Here is a 21,252-nt window from a genome sequence, read left to right on the forward strand (position 1 = left end):
CGAGATTAGGAACCCAGATCCTCTGACTCCCAGGCCCGTGTTCTTTCTATTAGGCCACGCTGCTTCTCACTCGTCTGCTAGGTGACCTTGGGCAAGTTACTTCGCTTCTCTGGGCCTCAGTTTCCTCATCTGTAAAATTGGAGGTCAATATTTGTTCTCCTGCTTGGACTGTGAGCCCCACGTGGGGGTAGGGACTGTGTCCAACGATGGACTTGTATCTGCCGCAAGGCGTGGCACGTAGTAAGCGCTTAGCAAAATATCAAAATTGTTACTATTTGTGACGGTTAAAGCCAAGTCACCACTGGACCGCGTTAGCACCAATTCACTTCCCTTCCTTCTCCTCCACTGCTTGGATTTGGACCTATTAACACTGTGACACTTGCCCAGAGAAACCGACCCTGAGCCCTGGGCTGGTGGTAATATTTCATCTTGTAAGCAGTTCCTTGTTATTCGTGGGAAAGCACCCAAATACATCAAATGATTTTTTTTTGCCAACCGAAACAGTCACCCTGGGAAATATTTTTAGTCTTCTGTTTTCTTTGTCATCAAATCAAAATAGTTTAAACTTCTGGCAAGTATGAGCTTTAAGTTTTTCTTTCCTGGAGATGGGTGACTAAAATATAATGGAAACCTATGTTTCTCTCCCCCCAACGCCCCCCGACCCGAAGATATAATTGGCCCCTGATTTTTGCCATTCTTTTCATTCTAGGAAGAAGCCCAGGTAGCAGAAACTTTGGATGATTGTACTGTCTGGGGCGTGCGCTGTAATAAAACCCTGGCCCCCAGTCCCAATAGCACAAGAGATTTCGCACGGGCTGCACAATTTGCATCTACACCTTTTAACGGCTTTCCGGTATATCCAAGGCCGACTCTGGAGAATAAAGGTAAGGGTCTAGTTATGTCAATCGATCGGTGGTATTTATTGAGCTCTTACCCTGGGCGGAGCACTGTACTAAGCACTTGGGAGAGTACAGTACAAGAGAGGTGATAGACACATTCCCTGCCCCCAAGGAGTTGACAGTCTCGAGGGGAATAATAATAGTAATTATGGTATTTGTTAAGCGCTTAGTATGTTCTCAGTGCTGGGGTAGATCCAAGGTAATCAGGTTGTCCCACGTAGGACTCACAGTCTCCATCCCCATTTTACAGGTAACTGAGGCACAGAGAAGTTAAGTGACTTGCCCAAGGTCACACATCTGTCAAACGGTGGAGCCGGGATTCGAACCCACATCCTCTGACTCCCAAGCTTGGGCTCTTTCCACTAAGCCATGCTTCTTCTCTGTAATAATGGTATTTGTTATGTGCTTACTATGTGCCAAGCACTGTTCTAAGTACTGAGTCAAGTTAATTAGGTTGTCCCACGTGGGGCTCACAGTCCTAATCCCCATTTTACAGATGAGGTCACTGAGGCCCAGAGAAGTGAAGTGGCTTGCCCAAGGTCACACAGCAGACAAGTGGCAGAGTGGAATTAGAACCCGCATCTTCCGACTCCCAACCCATGTTCTTTCCACTAAGCCACACTGCAACGGGTACTGGTTTTAATAATAATAATGTTGGTATTTGTTAAGCGCTTACTATGTGCAGAGCACTGTTCTAAGCGCTGGGGTAGATACAGGGTCATCAGGTTGTCCCACCTGAGGCTCACAGTCTTAATCCCCATTTTACAGATGAGGTAACTGAGGCCCAGAGAAGTGAAGTGACTTGCCCACAGTCACACAGCTGACAAGTGGCAGAGGCAGAAATCGAACTCATGACCTCTGACTCCCAAGCCCGGGCTCTTTCCACTGAGCCATGCTGGTTTTGATCCATCCAGTTGCAGTTGGAATGAAAGTCCAGATTAAAATTGATTAAATCACCTGTAAGAAACTCAGTACAGTTCCGATTCTCCCTAGGAAACATCTTTGTTCCTCTTAAGAATTTCCCATTTGGTGTTTGTCATCCCATTAAGATGAGTAAATGGTAGAGAAGCAGTGTGGTCTAGTGGATAGAGCACAGGCCTGGGAGTCAGAAGGACCTGAGTTCTAATCCCAGCGCCGCCTTTTGTCTGCTGGGTGACCTTGGGCAAGTTACTTAACTTCTCCATACCTCGATTCCCTCATCTGTAAAATGGGGATTAAGATTGGGAGCTTCATGGGGAACAGGGACTGTGTCCAATCCGATTTGCTTGTATCCACCCCACTGTTTAGTACAGTGCCTGGGCACATAGTAAGCGCTTAACAAATTCCACAATTATTATCATTATTATTATTTAAGGCTTACTGTCGAAACTCAGCAGTCGCCGAAGCTCATTTGCCATGAAAGCACAAGAAGTAACTGTAGTTGAGTTCTTGTCCGAGTGAGGTCCCACGCCAGGCTTTTTTTGTTTGTTTTATGGTATCTGGAAGCGCTTACTATATGTCAAGCCCTATCCCAAGGACTCGAGCGGATACAAGATAATCAGGTTGTACACCGTCCCCGTCCCACATCGGGCTCACAGTCTAAATTGGAGGGGAGAGGATTTAATCCCCGTTTTTCAGATGAGGTAACCGAGGTCCAGAGAAGATGTGTGACTTGCCCAAGGTCACTCAGCAGACAAGTGACTGATCTGGAATTAGAACCCAGGTGTCCTGACCGCGTTCCCCCGACCCGCCGTGCACTATCCACTGGACCACACCGCTTTTTGGCCACTTGGAGTAAAGAAAGGACTGAGGGAACTGGAAGCGAAACTGCTTCCTCCTTTTCTTCCGCCTGTTGTTTTCTTTGAAGAATGCTTATGGAAGCACCCACCTTAATAATAATAAATAATAATGTTGGTTTTTAAGTGCTTACTATGTACAGAGCACTGTTCTAAGCGCTGGGGTAGATACAGGGTAATCAGGTCGTCCCATGAGAGGCTCACAGTTAATCCCCATTTTACAGATGAGGTAACTGAGGCACAGAAAAGTTAAGTGACTTGCCCACAGTCACACAGCTGCCAAGTGGCAGAGCTGGGATTCGAACCCATGACCTCCGACTCCCAAGCCTGTGCTCTTTCCAGAGCCACGCTGCTTCACTGATCTTAAGAGATCAGTGATGACTCCAAAGAGAAGCGGGAGGAGAGGAGCCCGCATAGTTCTAGAGAAGCAGCGTGACTCAGTGGAAAGAGCCTGGGCTTGGAAGTCAGAGATCATGGGTTCGAATCCAGGCTCTGCCACTTGTCAGCTGTGTGGCTGTGGGCATGTCACTTCACTTCTCTGTGCCCCTCAGTTCTCTCATCTGTAAAATGGGGATTAACTGTGAGCCTCACATGGGACAACCTGATTACCCTGTATCTACCGCAGCGCTTAGAACAGTGCTCTGCACATAGTAAGTACTTAACAAATACCAACATTATTATTATTATTCTAGTGATTTACCTCTTTCCTTCCAAGTCTTCATTTTAGCAGCAGTGGTTTGTGAAAACGAGAGAATCTTGAAGTCCCAAGTAAGTCCCCTAAATTCAGAATCTCCTGGCCCTGTTACTTAAATTCAGAATTCGTAACCGGGAAATAAAAGAACCTACTCTAGGACCTGAAGTATTTTGGAATTCTCATCACCCTTGAAAAGAAAGCAAAGGAAATCACAATATTAAATACGGGATAGGAACTGAAAGAAAGCAGACGTTTACAGATAACTCTTTAAATCTTAATCTCGAATGGAGGTCTCCTTCTAGAGTCAAGATGTTTAAGTTAATATTTGCTGTTCCCAGTAGCTTAATATTTGACTAGTCTTCTCAGAAAATAAATCCTTGCATAACCGACTGAAACCCCCGGTACTTGGAAAAAGCCAGATGTGAGCAACAGTCCGTGTCCAGTAAAGAACCTGTGATCGTCCACTCGGGGCTCATGAGCCATATCTGAGGGGTCTTGGAGTCGGAGGACCTGGGTTCTAATCCTGGCTCTTCCATTTGCCTGCTGGGGGACCTTGGGCAAGTCGCTTCTCTGGCCCTTATCTCCCTCATCGGCAAAATGGAGATCCAAATCCCTGTTCTTACTTAGACTGTGAGACCCGATTAGCTCTCACCTTCCTCTGCGCTTAGGAGATGGTGCTTGGCACATAAGCGCCGAACGAAGACCACAGTTATTATCACTGTCTGACTTTTCTTGGGACCAAATGGGGCTCGGGGGCCTCTGGCCCAAGGACGAGCCGCCCACTGAGGCCACGGAGCACCCCGCCCCCGAGGAGCCCCCCCGGCCGGCGAGCAGGCAGGCCGGCGGACGGCTCCGGCTGCTCCGTCTCCCGGCCGGTGCCGCAGCTTGGAAGGCGAAGTCGGCCACCGTGGGCTGGCCGGGCGGCCGCAGCCCCCGGGTCCCCTACCTCCTTGGCCCGTGCCTACGAAGCCCCCCTAAGCCACCCTATTCCCGGGAAATGAGTAATCACCGCTAATTTGTGCTGGGAAGCAGCGTGGCTCAGTGGAAAGAGCCCGGGCTTGGGAGCCAGAGGTCATGGGTTCGTATCCCAGCTCTGCCACTTGTCAGCTGTGTGACTGCGGGCAAGTCACTTCACTTCTCTGTGCCTCAGTTCCCTCATCTGTAAAATGGGGATTAAGACTGTGAGCCTCACGTGGGACAACCTGATGACCCTGTATCTACCCCAGCGCTTAGAACAGTGCTCTGCACACAGTAAGCGCTTAACAAATACCAACATTATTATTACCTCCCCTTCTCTTCCTGCTCCTCCTTAGAGAAGCGGGGTGGCCGAGTGGCTAGAGCACGGGCCTGCGAGACAGAAGGACCTGGGTTCGGACCCCGGCTCCGCCACTTGTCTCCTGCTTGGTGACCTTGGGCAAGTCACTTCTCTTCTGGGCCTCAGTTACCTCATCGGGAAAATGGGATGAAGACTGTGAGCCCCAGGTGGGACAGGGACTGTATTCACCTGATTATCTTGAATCTAGAACAGTATTTAAAACAGGGCCCAGCACATAATAAGCACTAAATAGATACCATAATTCTTTTTCCCTCGAGTCCGGTTGTCCTCTCCAGGAGAAGCTACGGTGGGCTGACTGGAGTAGGGGATTGAAGGGATCCCTGTATCCCCCCCTCCTACATTCCTCCAGGCTGGAGCGGGAGGACGTGGTGTCTTGAGATTCTTCCTGGGGTATCAAAAACCTCGGCCCCGCCCCGCATTCACCTCCGATGTGCCGCCCCCCCCAATTTGTAGCCCCTTCCCTCAGCCGGGGAGGAGCAAAACAACAGGACAGCGCAAAGCCGTGGCGGCCGTAACGGCGGTTGCTTTGACGCCGCTGCGGCTTCAGAGCACAGTGGGGAACTGTGATGGCATCACATTCCACCGGGCATGGAGTGGCATAATTCTGTTGGGCCCTGGCGTTCAAAAAGGTGGACAACCCCTGTGCTAAACATGAAGCAAGGAACTTCATCGCCAGCGACTCTGTGCACTCGTTCTCTGACAGGGCCTCTACTCGTGAGGCTCCAACTATTCCCCTCTAGGTAGTGGGCCCCCAATTCGATCTCTCCGACTTCACGGTCTTGAATTCCCTCCTGCCTCTAGGTGCCCCGCCGACACCTTAAATTCCTTACAACTGGACTGTTCTTAATTAGGGAATTAAGAGCACGGGCCTGGGAGTCGGAGGATCTAGGTTCTCACCCCGGCTTGACCTGCTGTGTGGCCTTGGGCAAGTCGTTTCACTTCTCTGGGCCTGAGTTGCCTCAACTGTAAAATGGGGATTCGATACCTATTCTCCCTCCTACGTAAGCTGGGAGCTCCATGTGGGACGGGGACTGTGTCCGATTTGATTAACGTGTCTCTACCCCAGCCCTTAGAACAGGCCTTAATATGTACATAGTAAGCACGTAACAAATACCATTTAAGAAAATAAGTCTCTGGGTACCGATCTGGCCCTCCTCCTCCTCCTTGTCCTATCCCTCCTCCCGGGATTGGTCCTGACACTCTTCCTGAGCCCTTTCCTGGTCCTTCTCCTCTGCTGGATCCTGGCCCTCTGCCGACACCTGGTCCCGGGGCTTCTCTTCTGCCTGTTCCTGGCCCTGCTGCCCCTACCTGATCATGGCCCTACTCCTCCAACTAGTCTTGGCCCTCTTTAACACTTGGCTAAGTGTTGAGGTATTCATTCATTCATTCAATCAATAGTATTTATTGAGGCTTACTATGTGCAGAGCACTGTACTAAGCGCTTGGGATGAACAAGTCGGCAACAGATAGAGACAGTCCCTGCCGTTTGACGGGCTTACGGTCTAATCGGGGGAGACGGACAGACGAGAACAATGGCACTAAACAGCGTCGAGGGGAAGAACATCTCGTAAAAACAATGGCAACTAAATAGAATCGAGGCGATGTACAATTCATTAACAAAATAAATAGGGTAACGAAAATATATACAGTTGAGCGGATGAGTACAGTGCTGTGGGGATGGGAAGGGAGAGGTGGAGGAGCAGAGGGAAAAGGGGAAAATGAGGTAGATACAGAATAATCAGGAGATTCCACATGTTCCTTTTCACTCAGGAGGAAAGATCACCTCCCCCATAATCTGTCCTGTTCTCGGCTCATTTCCTAAAATCCTGTCCAGAACTCATTTGTCTGCTCAGAAACTTCCCATTTCCCTAACCATTAGATTTCAGCATCTTTCCCAGCTCTCTCCTTACTGCTTGCTCTCTTCTCAGTTCTCATTAAAAGCCATTACATTTATCCAAGTCCCTAAAGTATTTTTTTTTTTTACGGAAGTTGCTTACCCCGTATGTTTACATTTCAGAAAATATGATCGCAAACCGCGCTGCCGACACGCATCTGAACTCTAGCGAAGAAAAGCCATTGCTGAGCTCGGAAAATAAAAAACTAAGGTATCGGTATGGTGAAATCTTTCCTTCCTGCCATTCCCTGTGCTGTCTTAAAATTAAAATGAACTCTAAACCCTCCGAGGATAAATATTTCTCCATTTTGCATCTGGGTGACGGTTTGGTTCTTCTAACAGACATTCTTGAAATGTTCTCCCAGCGATGAGCCAAGACCTGAATTGGTACGGGCAGATTTGCTGTCGAATTCCCAGGTTCTGATATCGAATGTTGTGACTGGTTTCCTGCTTGCTTCTTCCTTCATCCCCTTTGCCTCCAGCCCAATTCAAGAACACAGCCCGGACCTACAGGATTTGCCGGAAGAGATGCTGTCGAACACCTCGCTCATCTTAAAACCCCAGGGTCCTTGTGGTGGCCTACTGACTGAGGAAGTGGAACTGGGCTTGGCTGCTTGTAAAGTGACTGAAATCACCCTCGCCATGGAGGACGAGCCAGAGGAAGCCAGTGCTGAGCAAATGGGACTGCCTGAGCAGAGTCCGCCGGCCGAAAGTGTGAAATCGCCAGGTATAAACTAATGGTAGTCATTCCCTTTGGCGGCTCTTAAGAAGCCAGGGGATCGGACCTAGCTTGAGAGAGGTGGGAAGGATCAGGAGAGGGGTAGGAAAAGATAGAAAGAGAGGAGGCTGGCCTGCAGAAACACTCCTCCTTCCTCCATCTATTTTAAATTGGAGGGTAAAAAACAATAAAATCTTCCCCAGTCTGCCTTTATTTCACCACTGCCTTGAATAATAATAATAAATAAAATGTAGTATTCGTTAAGCTCTTACTATGTACCAGGCACCATACTAAGCACGGGTGGATACCAGCAAATCGAGTTGGTTGTCATCCCTGAACCAAAAGAGTCTTTGGACCCTAGACAGAAGAGTCTCAGAATTTTCAGATGTCATTTTTTTCCTAGTAATTCATGATGCTTAGTGCTAGTCTATATGAAGCACTTACTTTGGGCACAGCACTGTACTAAGCACTGGGAGAGAATACTCAGGTGGAAATTAGACCTCCCTAGCACGTGTAAAGTTTCCCAAATAGTCAGTCACAGTTTTCCATGAAGACAAAAGGCTTCCAATGGCTACGTTACTTTTTCGCAACTCCAAATATTATTCCGACTTTTCTCTAGTTATATTTAAGGCAGATTGATTAAGAGTCAGAAATTATTCCCTGTTTGCTAAAGGAATTTCATATTCTTCGGTCAGGCTCCTGTAATTTGGTCACTGGCCTTCCGACTGAACTCTTTCATCTCCGAATTCAGGCCAGCGTTTTTCAGACTGGTCCCAGAAAGTAGTGGTGAGTGATAAGTCAGGTCACCGACAACATCTCTCGGGATGAAAAATGTTTGTCTTCTCCGTTTTAGACTTCATCGTTGAGAATCCGTGGGACGATCAGTTGATTCACAGATTTTTATCAAACTTATCTAAGCCTGTAAATTCCTATCCAAATACTTTTGAGTGGGCATCCAATGTTCCAGCAATCAAGTTGAAGACTCAAGTTCATGTGGGTGAGAATCTCTTTTGACAGTTAAGGAAAATCGGTGGCAAAGAATAATCGAAATCAGTGACTGGCGATCCAAAGTGGCAGCCGTGCCTATCGGCTTCGCCCCGGGAGGGAGTTGGCACAGCATATGTCGGTCGACGATAGAAAAGGAGAATGCCTAGACATCATCCATTCTGGGTGACCAAATATGTCCTGAGTTGGTTTGAGGATCTTTGTACCCGATCTTGTAGGGTAGCTAAGTGGGTAGACCAGGAAATGAGGGGGAAGGACAAATCAACAAATTTCAATCCCCCGTTTCCCGTTCTACTTCTAACTTCATTTGGTAGGCATGCTAATCATTGCCCTCTCTGGAGGGTAGATAAAATTCATTCATTCAGTAGTATTTATTGAGCGCTTACTATGTGCAGAGCACTGTACTAAGCGCTTGGAATGTACAAATCGGCAACAGATAAAGTCCCTGCCCTTTGACGGGCTTACAGTTTAATCGGGGGAGACGGACAGACAAGAACAATGGCAATAAATAGAGTCAAGGGGAAAAACATCTCATTAAAACAATAGCAAATAAATAAAAGACGCCAGCCCCGCTCTGAAATTACCAGCTTGAAAAAACTGAGCAGACCTATTTGGGAAGCACCTAAGACAACTCATAAGGAGACACCCTGTTGAAGGCGGAACTCTCTCTCCACCTTTTGGGTGGTTTCCTCAGTTAGACAGACGCTTACTTTTCTCCAAGGAGGGCTTGCAAGACTAATGATCCATCCACTTGTGAGATAAGTCGATGACAGGTACCGTTGCTGTTGGTTGACGTATTCCACCTCCTCGGTGGCACCTGATCTAGGCCAGAAAGGCTACACATTTCCATACGTAGCCATACCTCTATTTTACCGGTAGAGAGAACCGAAGCTCGGAAAAATCCAGAAAAATACCTAATTTGGGGTGGGGAGGGAAAGCAGCGACTGGTTTGGAAAGTGAAACTATTGGGCTATCCACCGACGGGACTGTGATTCTCTGAGATTAGTTACAACTCTTAACTTTTTGAGGAAAGTATGTCAGTGTAATTTCTTTGGCTGTCTTTGTTTTTTTAATTTGGTGTTTCTTTTTTCATTCTACCCCCTGTGACTCTTCTAAAGGTACTGCGCCGTTCTATATCGATTGCCTTCTTGGAGAAGGAGCCTTTGCCCATGTTTATCAAGCAACAGTATTGAACATGGATGACCCGAAAAATAATCAGAAAGTAATATTAAAGGTAAGTTTTAGTGAGTTAATATAGTGGGGAGGGTGGGGATTTGACTGACCAGACGTTCAGTGCTGACCTTGGCATTTGGGTGATTATTGGGCTGCCAGTCACCTGAGACTTCTTAATCGAACAAATGTCATATTTCAGAGAAGGCGTGCTGGCAGACTTACTGTGGCTGCAAGCAGCGAGTCAGACACTGCTGTTTGAATTTGGAAATCTTTGTTTTCGATCGTTCTTCCTGAAAGTGCAAATTTGAGGCGTATTAAAAACCAGAAGCCTTTTAGATGACACTCCCAGGCCTTCCATCTATGATGTTCTTACAGAACAGGAGGCAACCCTTGGTTTCAGAAATCATTTGAAGAAACTCATTTCTTTGAAAAGATCCTTTGGGGATTGATTTTGATCTCCCTAAAGTTTCTATTTTATTTTTATTCATACAAATACGATGAATTAAATCCTTGGGTTGGATGGGACCTCAAGGTGCTCCTGCCTTCAGTCAGAACCACGATCAAGCCATCCAAGATTGGTGGTTCCCAATTCTTAAATAAAAATAGTAATAATATTTGTTAAGCACTTACTATTTTTTAGGTGCTTAGGCACCGTGCTAAGCACTGGGGTGGATAGAAGCAAATCAGGGCGGACATAGTCCCTGTCCCATATGGGGCTCCCGATCTCAATCCCCATTTTACAGATGAGGTAACTGAGACACAGAGAAGTAAAGTGACTTGTCCAAGGTCAGACAGCAGACAAGTGGCAGTGCCAGAGTTAGAACCCACGACTTTCTGACTCCCAGACCCTTGTGCTATCCACTACACCGTGCTGCCTCTCCAAATAATTCTAGTGATTAATCAGCATCATTTTTTGAGCATCTACTGTTTTCGGAGCCCCATATTGTTTGGAAGAGTACCAAAGAGTTAGAAGACAGAGTCCTTGCCTTCAAGGAGCTTATAGCTTAGTAGAAAAGACAGGTCCCTAAGTAACTGAGTGAATAACACTAATAATAATGGCATTCACTGTGTGCCATGCTCTGTACTAAGTGTCGGAGTAGATACAGAATAATCAGCTGGACAGTCTCTGTCCCAACAGGGTTCACAGTCCAAGTAGGAAGGAATGGGATTTAATCCCCATTTTACAGATGAGGAAACTGAAGCACAGAAAAGTAAAGTGACTTGTCCAAGGTCACACAGCAGACAAGTGGCAGAGCCGGGATGAGGGCCCATGTCCCCTTTCCACTCAGCCACGTTGCTTCCCTAAGCGCAGGAGGGCCCGAGGTCTCTACTTAACGTTTCTGTTAACGTCCGTCTCCCCCTCTAGACAATCGGCTCGTCGCGGGCAAGGAATGTGTCCGTTCATTGCTGTAACGTACTCTCCCGAGCGCTTAGTACAGTGCTGAATACGATTGGCTGACTGACGAAATGCCACCGTGCTGTTTGCATTTCAGGTCCAGAAACCTGCCAACCCCTGGGAATTCTACATAGGAACTCAGTTACTGGAGCGGCTTCATCCGAACGTCCGCCATCTGTTTATCCGGTTCTACTCGGCCCATTTGTTTCACAACGGCAGCGTGTTGGTCGGAGAGCTCTACAGCTACGGAACGCTACTGGTAGGGCCGCTGTGCCACAGTGTGATGCTTGCTCCCGGTCATCCCTCCCGCTAAAGCAGGGGTTGCGTTTTTGTAAGCTCCCAAAATTAAGGAAGAAATGTGTTTTTAGAAGCAGCGGGGCCTAGGGGAAAGAGCCCAGGCTTGGGAGTCAGAAGGACCTGGGTTCTAATCCCGACTCCGCCACTTGTCGGCCGGGTGCCCTCGGGCCGCTCATTTAACTTCTCTGGGCCTCAGTTTGGCAAAATGGGGATTCAGTGCCTGGCCTCCCTCCTGGTTGTATTTTTTGAGTGCTTACTGTGTGCAGAGCACCGGGCTGAGTGCTTGGGAGAGTACACGGCTCAGTGGCAAGAGCACGGGCTTGGGAGTCAGATGGGCGAGTCACTTAATTTCTCTGGGCCTCAGTTACCTCGTCTGTAAAATGGGGATTAAGATTGGGACCACCTGACTCCCTTGTACCAGCGCTTAGAAGAGTGCTTGGCACATATTAAGTGCTTAACAAATGCCACCATTAGTATTATTACAATATAACAGATACCTTCCTTGCCCACAGGGAGCTGACTTAAACCGTGAGCCCTGTGCGGGACCTGATTATCTTAAACCCCACCCAGTGCTTAGTATTCATTCCTTCACTCATTCAATCATATTTATCGAGCGCTTACTGTGTGCAAAGCACTGTACTGAGTGTTTGGGAGAATACGAGTGCTTAGTACATAGTAAGTGCTCAACAGATTCCACAATTATCATTACCTTAGTCCCCAGCCCACGTCCGCTTGGGCTTCCAACACTGGGTCTGCCACAGCCAGACAACGGAATTGCATTCCTTAGTTCCGCATAGTTTCATCCAAAGCACAGTGTGAAAACGGCATCCTGGCCATCCTGGTCTGGAGTCTGGATTTGAGGGGACAAGCGTGGACAGTTCACTCGAACTCACTGTTTACTGTTCCGCGGAGCTTGGTCACCTCGATTGCCCTTCTCTCCTCGCGTACAGAACGCCATCAATCTCTACAAAAACACCCCTGAGAAAACGATGCCCCAGGCACTGGTCATGTATTTTGCTCTAAAGATTATGTTCATGATCGAGCGACTTCACGACTGTGAAATCATCCACGGCGACATTAAACCCGACAACTTCATCCTCGGAGAAAGGCAAGGCTTCACTCTTCTTTCCTCGGTTGTTGTTTTCTCCACCTGCTGTTTCGTGTCTGTCTCGATCGATCGATTGTATTTATTGAGCGCTAACTATGTGCAGAGACTGAGCACTTGGGAGGGTACAATGCAACAGAATTAGCAGAAACGTTGGCTGCCCGTAACGAGCTTACAGTCTAGAGGGGAAGACAGACGTTAGTATAAATAAGGAGTTTATGATTTATAATTTAAACGTCCATAAGTGCTGTGGGGTTGGGGGTGGGGCACATCAAATGTCAAAATATCAACTAGTGGATAGAGACGGTCCTGGGAGTCAGAAGGACCTGAATTCTAATCCCCGCTCCGCCCCTTGTCCGTCGTGTGACCTCGGTCAAGTCACGTAACTTTTCCGTGCCTCAGTTTCCTCAACCGTAAATCACGGATTAAGATTGTGAGCCCTATATGGGACGTGGAGTGTGTCCAACCTCATTGACTTGTATCTCCCCTAGCGCTTATGACACAGACTAAGTGCTTAAATACCACGAGGGGGGAAAAAAGTCCAAAAGTCACAGATTGAAGTGCAAAGGTGATGCAGAAGGAAGAGCGAGCCGGGGAAAAGAGGGCTTAATCGGAGAAGGCCTCTTGGAGGAGGTGTGACCTTAGTAATGCTTTGAAGGTGGAGAGAGGGGTGGTCTGGCGTAGATGGAGGGGTGGGAGTTCCAAGCTAGGGAGAGAACGTGGGACGGGTCAGCGGCGAGAGACGCTTCTTGTGGCTATATCTATGATTCTATTTATTCTATTCTATTTATATCTATGATTCTATTATTCTTGTGGATATATCTATGATTCTATTTATCTTCATATCTACGCCAGACTACTTGTTTTGTTGTGTTCTCTTTTGCTTTGCTGTCTGCCTCCCCCGTTTAGACTGTGAGCCCGTTGTTGGGCAGGGATTGTCTCTATCTTTGCCAAATTGTCCATTCCAAGCGCTTACTACAGTGCTCTGCGCATAGTAAGCGCTGAATAAATACGATTGAATGAATGAATGAAAATAAGGGCACAGGGTGTAAACTGGCACTAGAGGAGAGGAATGTGCGGGCTGGGCTGTCTCCTCGCTCTTTGTGGGCAGGGAATGTGTCTGGTATATTGTTATAGTGTACCCTCCCAACCGCTTAGTACAGTGCCGTGCACTGTACCTCGAGCTCGTCTGTCTAGCCGCTGACTTCTCGTCCACATCCTACCTCTGGGCTGGAACGCCTTCCCTCCTCCTATCCGACAAATAATTGCTCTCCTCCACTTCAAAGCCTTACTGAAGGCCCATCTCCTCCAAGAAGCCTTCCCTGACTAAGCCCTCCTTTCCTCTTCTCCCACTCCCTTCTGTGCCGCTCTTACTTGCTCCTTCATTCGTCCTCCCTCCCGTCCCCCCCAGTACATATGTATGTATCCATCTGTAGCTCTAATTTATATATATTTTTTATTCATATTAATGTCTGTCTCCCTCTAGACTGTGAGCTCGTTGTGGGCAGGAATGTGTCTGTTATGTTGTACTCTCCTACGTGCTTAGTACGGGGCTTTGCACACTGTAAGCGCTCAGTAAATACAATCGAATGAATTACCCGTAAGCACTCAGTGAATACGATCGACCGACTGACCCGGCAACAAACTCCACCCTTACAAAATGCAGGTTCTTGGAGGATGACGACTGGACGGTAGACAGCCCTCCTCACGGCCTGACCGTGATCGACCTGGGGCAGAGTATAGATATGACCCTGTTCCCCAAAGGGACGGCATTCACGGGGAGGTGCGAAACGTCCGGTTTCCAGTGTGTCGAAATGCTGAGTCGAAAGCCGTGGAACTATCAGGTAGGGAAGCACGCGACAATCCCCATCCCGGGTCTCTCGGCCCTTTGGAGAGAAATCTGCCCTCAGTTGGACGGTGCCAAAAGTAATCGCCCGGCTCAAAAGTGAGGGACCGGAGGGGGGGACGATTTAGGGAAAACCGGGGAAGCTCGGGCCTTCGTGGTTCCTGGGTGTCGGGCGGCTTGTCGCTTCAGAAAATTGGGAATTTAGGCGACTTTACCTTCGGGTCCCCGGAACGATGTGCTCCGTTTGTAGACCGATTACTTCGGAGTCGCTGCAACGGTCTACTGCATGCTCTTTGGGACTTACATGAAGGTGAAAAACGAACAAGGAGTCTGGAAAGCAGAAGGCATTTTCAAACGGTGAGTCTTACCGTTATTAAGAATGGTAGCGTTTGTGTCGCGCTCGTTATGTACTAAGCGCTGGGGTAGATACAAGATAATTAAGTCTCATGTGGGGCTCCCAGTCTAAGTAGGAGGAAGAACAGGTATCGGATCCCCATCTTGCAGATGAGGTTTGGTGCAAGTGAAGTGATTTGCCCAGGGTCAAACAGCAGGTAAAGTGGAGGAGTCTTAGTGGCGTGAACCGTGTGCTTTTGGGGAAAGAAAATCAGTGAGCTCCCTGTGAGCTCCCTCTAGACTGTGATCTCATTGTGGGCAGGAATATGTCCGTTGCTGAACTGTACTCTCCCAAGCGCTTAGTTTAGTGCTTTGCACACAGTAAGCGCTCAATAAAAATGACTGGAGTCTCTTTACACCACGGAAACATTCTCCAGAGGCTCCCCGTAACAGCCTACATTTTCCATCAGCCAAGTCCCTTCGCTTTACCATCCTCATTTCCTCAATACTCATTAAGTGGAACTTAGTATCGGTCCATCAGTGATATTTATTGAACACTTCCTCTGTGCAGAGCACCGTACCAAATGCTTGGTATAGCGAGTATAAAGCACATCCGCTCAGTATCTAAATGTCCTCGCGTTGGCACGAATGCTGAGGATAAAGGAGTAAAATAGCGCAAGGACTAAAGAATTCAAGTCAGAATGCCTCCGAAGTTGGGGACGGGGAAAGAAGTGTTTCAAGTAAGTCTGGCATTGAATTTTTCATCCGGGCTTTAAAACTAAGAGGGCTATCCCGAGCAGAGATGCATCACCAAATCGCTTTTTAAATATTATCCCATCGTAGGGTGTTCTGCATTGAATTTTAATACGTGTCCTCCCTGCAATCCCGCACTTGTTCTCCTGGTGCCCTGCTGCGAAGCCCTCCGAGACTCAGCCTACGTAAACCAATGGCCCGGGCCGGGTATTAGCCCCTCCACTCTCCCACTGGCCCAAGTAACAGGGCCTAAAAATCCTGCCTGACCCCAACTCTCCAGCTTCCGAGCCGGAGGACCTGGGTTCTAATCTCAGCTGTGTCGCTTGCCTGCTGTGTGATCTTGGGCAAGTCACTTCACTGTGCCTCGGTTCCCTCATCAGTAGAAATGGGGATTAAGACGGTGAGCCCCATGTGGGACAGGCACCGTGTCCAACCTGCTTAGCTTCTACCTACCCCAGCCCTTGGCACAAAGGAATTGCTGAACAAATAGTGTTTGTCAAAAATGGTATTGGAGAAAGATGACCTGGACAGCAAAGGGTGAGGTAAACGAGGAAGGAAGAAGCTCGTGGTGGGCAGGGAATGTGTCAGTTTTATTGTTGTATTGTACTCTCCCAAGCGGTTAGTATAGTGCTCTGCGAACAGTAAGCACTCAATAAATACGATTGACTGAGGGAGATGAGTAAAGAGGCCGGCGTATTAGCCTGCTGGTGCCAGGCAGTGATATTACCCTCGTGAGCACGTATGTCGCTGACCGTTTTTGTATCTCTGCCCTTCCAGGCTCCCTCATTCTGAAATGTGGAATGACTTTTTTCACACTCTGCTGAATATACCAGACTGCCATCACCTTCCTTCGTTGGGAGCCTTACGGGAAAAGCTAAAAGTGATTTTACAGCAATCCTACGGCAACAAGATCAAGTCCCTCCGCAAGAGGCTGGTCGTGTTGCTTCTGGAAAACAAGCGCTCCCGAAAATAGAATTGGGAGTTCCGGAGACTCCCCGGACTCGCCCGAATCGAGATCGGCCCGCCGGCTCTGGACGTGAAGAAAAACGTAGAGGATCGTTTTTCAGAGGGTCTTAATTTAGAAGTTTGAGGGAGACAGACCCTGACTGGGAAGCCAGTGTCATCTAGGAGTTGAGCACTTGCAGTTCAGTGGCTAATTTTGCCCGGCATGTTTGGGAGAAGGAGCTTTTTGAGGGGAGTCATTTCGTTTCCTATTATTCCCGTGGCCTGCACAGCAGCGGGTAAACTGAGTCGGCAGCAGCCCCCGATTACCGTCAGAACAGTGATGTGCGGCTGAACTGAGGTTACTGTAGGGCCGCGTGACTATCCGCCACGAGAGAGTTGTGATTTCTGGTCCCAAGAGGAAAATCTAGCGCAGAGCATCTCTAGCTTTTAGCCAAATTATTTTTTCCTCCTGCCAAGAAGGGGAAATTGAAGGTGCTTCTGCTTTCAAAACCGCCGACCCGTTGGGGGAATTCCTATTTTTCCACACCCACTTTGTAGGGAGCGGAAGGGGGCGGGGGGGGGGGGCAATCCAATAAAGGACCCAGATATCAAACCTCTCGCTGATGGATCATCACCCTCCTTCCTTCCAGTTCTAGCTCTTCCAGCACCCTTCTCATCGCTTAAATGAATTAAAGACCAGGGTCACTTCACATTGGACTCACCTGGATAAACTCTAAATAAAGCCCTGCTCCGAGAGCGGTGTGTAAAAAGTGCTTTGACTTTTTGGCGGCGTTTTCTCTGGGGCTTTCTCTGCTTTTCTCTCTGTTCTGACAGAATCCAGGTGAAGGAAGGGGTTCTCTCACAGGGGGCCAGCTCTCTGTGGGAGTTGTTTTTTTAATCCTTTCGTGAGGTTTCTCCATGAGAGGGCAACGGGCAGACTGAAAACACGGAAATGCCTAGAAGGGCATGACCAGAGAAGATCGGTCCCAGTTCATTCAATCATTTATTGAGCGTTTATTGTGTGCAGAGCACTGTACTAGGCGCTTGGGAGAGTTGGGGAACAAGTCCTAGAGGAGGTGGAAGCAGTTGGGCCAGTGGGGACTTTGAGGTGGAGAGGGGTGGGGTCTGGGGCGGGGAACGAGTTTGCAAGCAGGAGGTGAGGATTGTTGGGAATAATAATGATAATTTAGGGACTAAGCACTTACTATGTGTCTAGCGTCGAACTAAGCGCTGAGGTAGATACGGGATATGCCGTTCAGAGTCCCTGTTCCACCCGCAGTTTACAATCTAAGGGAGAGGGATGAACAGGTATTTTATCTCCATTTTACCGGTGAGAAAACTGAGGCTCAGACCAGTGAAATGATTTGCCCAAAGTCACACAGCGGAGCTGGGATTAGAACTCCGGTCATCTCGATATTCATTCAATCGTATTTATTGAGTGCTAACTGTGCGCAGAGCATTGTACTAAGTACTCGCGGACCTGTGCTCTTCCCACTAGGCCTCGCTGCCACCCCGGCGTTTGGGGCAAGGTGGGAGGGAGTAGGTCTGCACTGGTGTGGTAAACCCCTCGAGGGCCACCTGGCCTAACCGGTGGGTAGGAACAGGTAAAAGGGGCTACCTACAGCCATTTTGCCTCTGCCCAGAGGCCTCGGAGCCATATGCCCAGTGTGGTTGGCTTGTTTGGGGGCTATTTTTATGGTATTTGAGCGCTTACTATGTCCCAGGCACTGTACTAAGCTCTGGGGTAGAGACCAGCTAATCAAGTGGGATGATTAAGTTGTTTTGGTCCGTCTGTCTCCCCCGATTAGACCGTAAACCCGTCAATGGGCAGGGATTGTCTCTATCTGTTGCCGAACTGTACATTCCAAGCACTTAGTACAGCGCTCTGCACATAGTAAGCGCTCAATAAATACTATTGAATGAATGAAGTCCCTGTCCCACATGGAGCTCCCAGTCTTAATCCCCATTTTACAGATAAGGTACCTGAGGGACAGAGAAGTAAAATGATTTGCCCAAGGTCACACAGCAGACAAGTGTCAGAGCTGGGATTAGAACCCAGGACCTCTTGACTCCCAGCCCCAGACTCTATTCGCTAGACCATGTGCTTCCTTCCTAAGCACTTGGGAGTGTACAAAGCAACAGAATCAGCAGACACGTGCCGTTAACTAGAATTGGACAGAATGTACCCTTCCAAGCCCTCCGGTCGGTGTGGAATCTTGTCGCAGGCCGTTTGAAAATCTAAGGGTGTTTGGCCTAGAAATGGTGAGTGTGGCTAAGGGGCTGGCATGACCAGAGAAGGTCAGAGCTAGTTGGTTCATTCAGTCGTATTTATTGAGCACTTACTGTGTACAGAGCACTGTACTGAGCACTTGGGAGCACTGGGGAACGAGTCCTAAAAGAAGTGGAAACTGCTGGGGGACTTTGAGGTGGAGAGGGACCTCTTTCCACGCTCTTGATGATCTCTTTGTTGGCAGAGAAGACGTCTGTTAAATTGTTTTCTCCCAATACACGCGTAATACGGTGTTCTACACCCAGTAAGCCTCAATAAATGCAATTGGTTGATTGATCGATCGATTGAACTCCAATAGATTACCGAGGCCTGATTTCCCCTTATAGAACGACGTCTCACTCGGTGGCCTTCCATCCTGCAGTTTGTGTATATAGAGTCCGAGGGGCTGGGTTCTAATCCTGACTCTGCCTTTTGCCTGCTGGGTGACCTTGGGCAAGTCATTTAATTTCTCTTTGCCTCTATTTCCTCATCTGTAAAATGGAGAATAAATGCCGGTTCTCTCTCCCGCTAAGACCGTGAGCCCCATGTGAGGCAAGACTGTCCTGATTAACTCGTGTTTATCCCGGCACTTAGTACAGTGCTTGGCATAGAGTAAGCGCTTGGCAGATACCACCATCAGTATCCATCTTTAGAAGTGAGCCTCACCAGCCTATAATTTCCAAGATCATCTCCGGAATCCTTTTTATAGATGAACGTTACCTTGGCAATCTCCCTGCTTTCTGGTGGCGTGGACCATGTATAAATCTTTCCACAGGCTCGCTGGGCGTTCTGACACTTTCCTGCTCGATTTCTTGAGTGTTCTCGGATGGGCGCCATCTGAACCCGGTCATTTGTTCTCCAAACGGATCGATGGATTGTATTTATTGGGCACTTTACTAGGTACTACGCGTGTGGGAGAGTGCGATACAACAGAGTTGGTAGACTCGTTCCCTCCCCACGGTGAGTTTTTGGTCTCGAAGGGGAGACAGACATTAATATGAATTAATAAATTCCGAATGATGGGGGTTTGACACACTCCCTCCATCTCTCCCTAGCCATGGTGGATGTGCCACTCCTGGATTGATTGATTGGATCTTGCTTGGTGTATGATCTGGGGCGTGCCCTGCTCCCCCTATATTCTCCAGATTTCACCCACGCCCCGCCTCTGGCCCTGAACGCCCTCCCTCTTCATATCCGACAGACCATCGCTCTCCCCTCCTTCAAAGCCTTATTTCAGGCCCATCTCCTCCAAGAGGCCTTCCCTGACTAATTCTCCTTTCCTCTTCTCCCACTCCCTTCTAAATCACCCTGACTTGCTCCCTTTATTCACCCCCATCCCAGCACGGCACGTGTATACTTATCCGTAATTTAGTTATTTCTATTTATTCCTGTCTACCCTCTCTAGTCCCCTCTCAGGATGGCACCTGGAGAGTTTCCAGTCCTCTACCAGCCTCGGCTACGGGAGGGAGAGTCAATCAGAGGCCTGTCCGTCCCATTCCTAGCTTGGCCAGTGGCTGGCGAGGGGAAGGCCGTCTGCTACAAGTCAAAACTCACCCGTGCCGGACAGCAGCGGCACGGGAGAGAGTCGAGGGCGGAGACTCGAGTTTACTGCACGGAAGGAGGCGATGGTCAACCGCTTCTGGATTTTGACCAAGGAAACTCTCTGGATCCACTACCGGAACGATTGCAGATGGAGGCGTTCCGGGAGAGATGTGTCCGTGGAGTCGCTATGGGTCAGCGACGACTCGACGGCACAAGACGACAGCAACCCCCTCTAGACTGTAAGCATGCTGTGGACAGGGATTGTGTCTGTTATATTGTTAGATTGTACTCTCCCAAGCGCTTAGTACAGTTCTCTGCACACAGTAAGCTCTCAATAAATATGACTGACTGGACAACGCTGAAACTTCCCTAGAGGACAGTATATCAGTTTTCCTCACAAAAACATCAGGCATTAAACTTGCCAATGTAAATGCCAATAAAATCGGTCTCCATTTCAGAATTTCACGTTGCCTCAAGAAAAGATTTGAGTTTTTGTTAAGGTATCTGTTAAACCCTTACTATGTGCCAGACACTATACTAAGCGCTGGGCGTAGACACAAGAGGTCGGGTACAGTCCCTGTCTCACAGAGGGCTCACAATCTTAATCTCCATTTCACAAATGAGGTAACTGAGACATAGAGAAGTGAAGTGACTTGCTTAAGGTCACACAGTAGACATGTGGCAGAGGCGGGGTTTGAATTGTACATTCCAAGCGCTTAGTACAGTGCTCTGCACATAGTAAGCGCTCAGATACTCTTGAATGAGTGAATGAACCCAGGTCCTTCTGACTCCCAGGCTCTATCCACTAGGCCACTCTCCTTCCCTCCAGTTTGAATTGGGACTAGACCTTGGCATGCTGGTGTTTTAGCATTCTGTCACCACTCTCAACCCCCTGCCCCGCCTTGCCCACACCATCCATCTGGTAGGAGGCTGAAGCTGCCCAAACTGGGCGCCCTATTCCTGGATAAACCACCCCAACACAGTTGCCGTTTCATGTCTGGAACTGGGAACGGTGCCAACCTGAAGATTGGGAATTCTTCCAAGTCTCCGGGCCGTATGGGGTTCGACGGTCTCCTGCATCGGAGTCTGGCAGTCAGGAGTCAGGGCAGGGATTCTTTCAAAAAAGGGCAGGTTTCCTGATTGAGGCTGTTGAAATGACCGTGAAAAAGATGAATCCAGGCCCGGGATACAGGAACAGAGGAAAGACAAAGGGTAACTGAGGCTACCAAATGGAATACCGAACCTCTCCTCCTGAGAGAATAAGCATCCCAAG

The 21,252-nt window shown here is 48.5% G+C and overlaps 1 protein-coding gene across 1 annotated transcript in view; it reads left to right on the top strand.

Annotated features, from left to right (window-relative positions):
- BUB1 (BUB1 mitotic checkpoint serine/threonine kinase) overlaps nt 1–16,941 on the top strand; it is a 50,422-nt gene extending 33,481 nt beyond the window's left edge. The window contains exons 16-25 of the mRNA XM_029074830.1: nt 710–884; nt 6,721–6,808; nt 7,080–7,324; nt 8,169–8,312; nt 9,439–9,554; nt 10,987–11,148; nt 12,137–12,294; nt 13,958–14,135; nt 14,388–14,494; nt 16,001–16,941. Coding sequence (XP_028930663.1) covers nt 710–884; nt 6,721–6,808; nt 7,080–7,324; nt 8,169–8,312; nt 9,439–9,554; nt 10,987–11,148; nt 12,137–12,294; nt 13,958–14,135; nt 14,388–14,494; nt 16,001–16,196 — 1,569 coding nt within the window. The 3' untranslated portion in view covers nt 16,197–16,941. The remainder of the gene's footprint in view (nt 1–709; nt 885–6,720; nt 6,809–7,079; nt 7,325–8,168; nt 8,313–9,438; nt 9,555–10,986; nt 11,149–12,136; nt 12,295–13,957; nt 14,136–14,387; nt 14,495–16,000) is intronic.
- The last annotated feature ends 4,311 nt before the right edge of the window (nt 16,942–21,252 follow it).

Source organism: Ornithorhynchus anatinus, chromosome 1, assembly GCF_004115215.2.
Source record: "Ornithorhynchus anatinus isolate Pmale09 chromosome 1, mOrnAna1.pri.v4, whole genome shotgun sequence".
NCBI lineage: Eukaryota > Metazoa > Chordata > Mammalia > Monotremata > Ornithorhynchidae > Ornithorhynchus > Ornithorhynchus anatinus.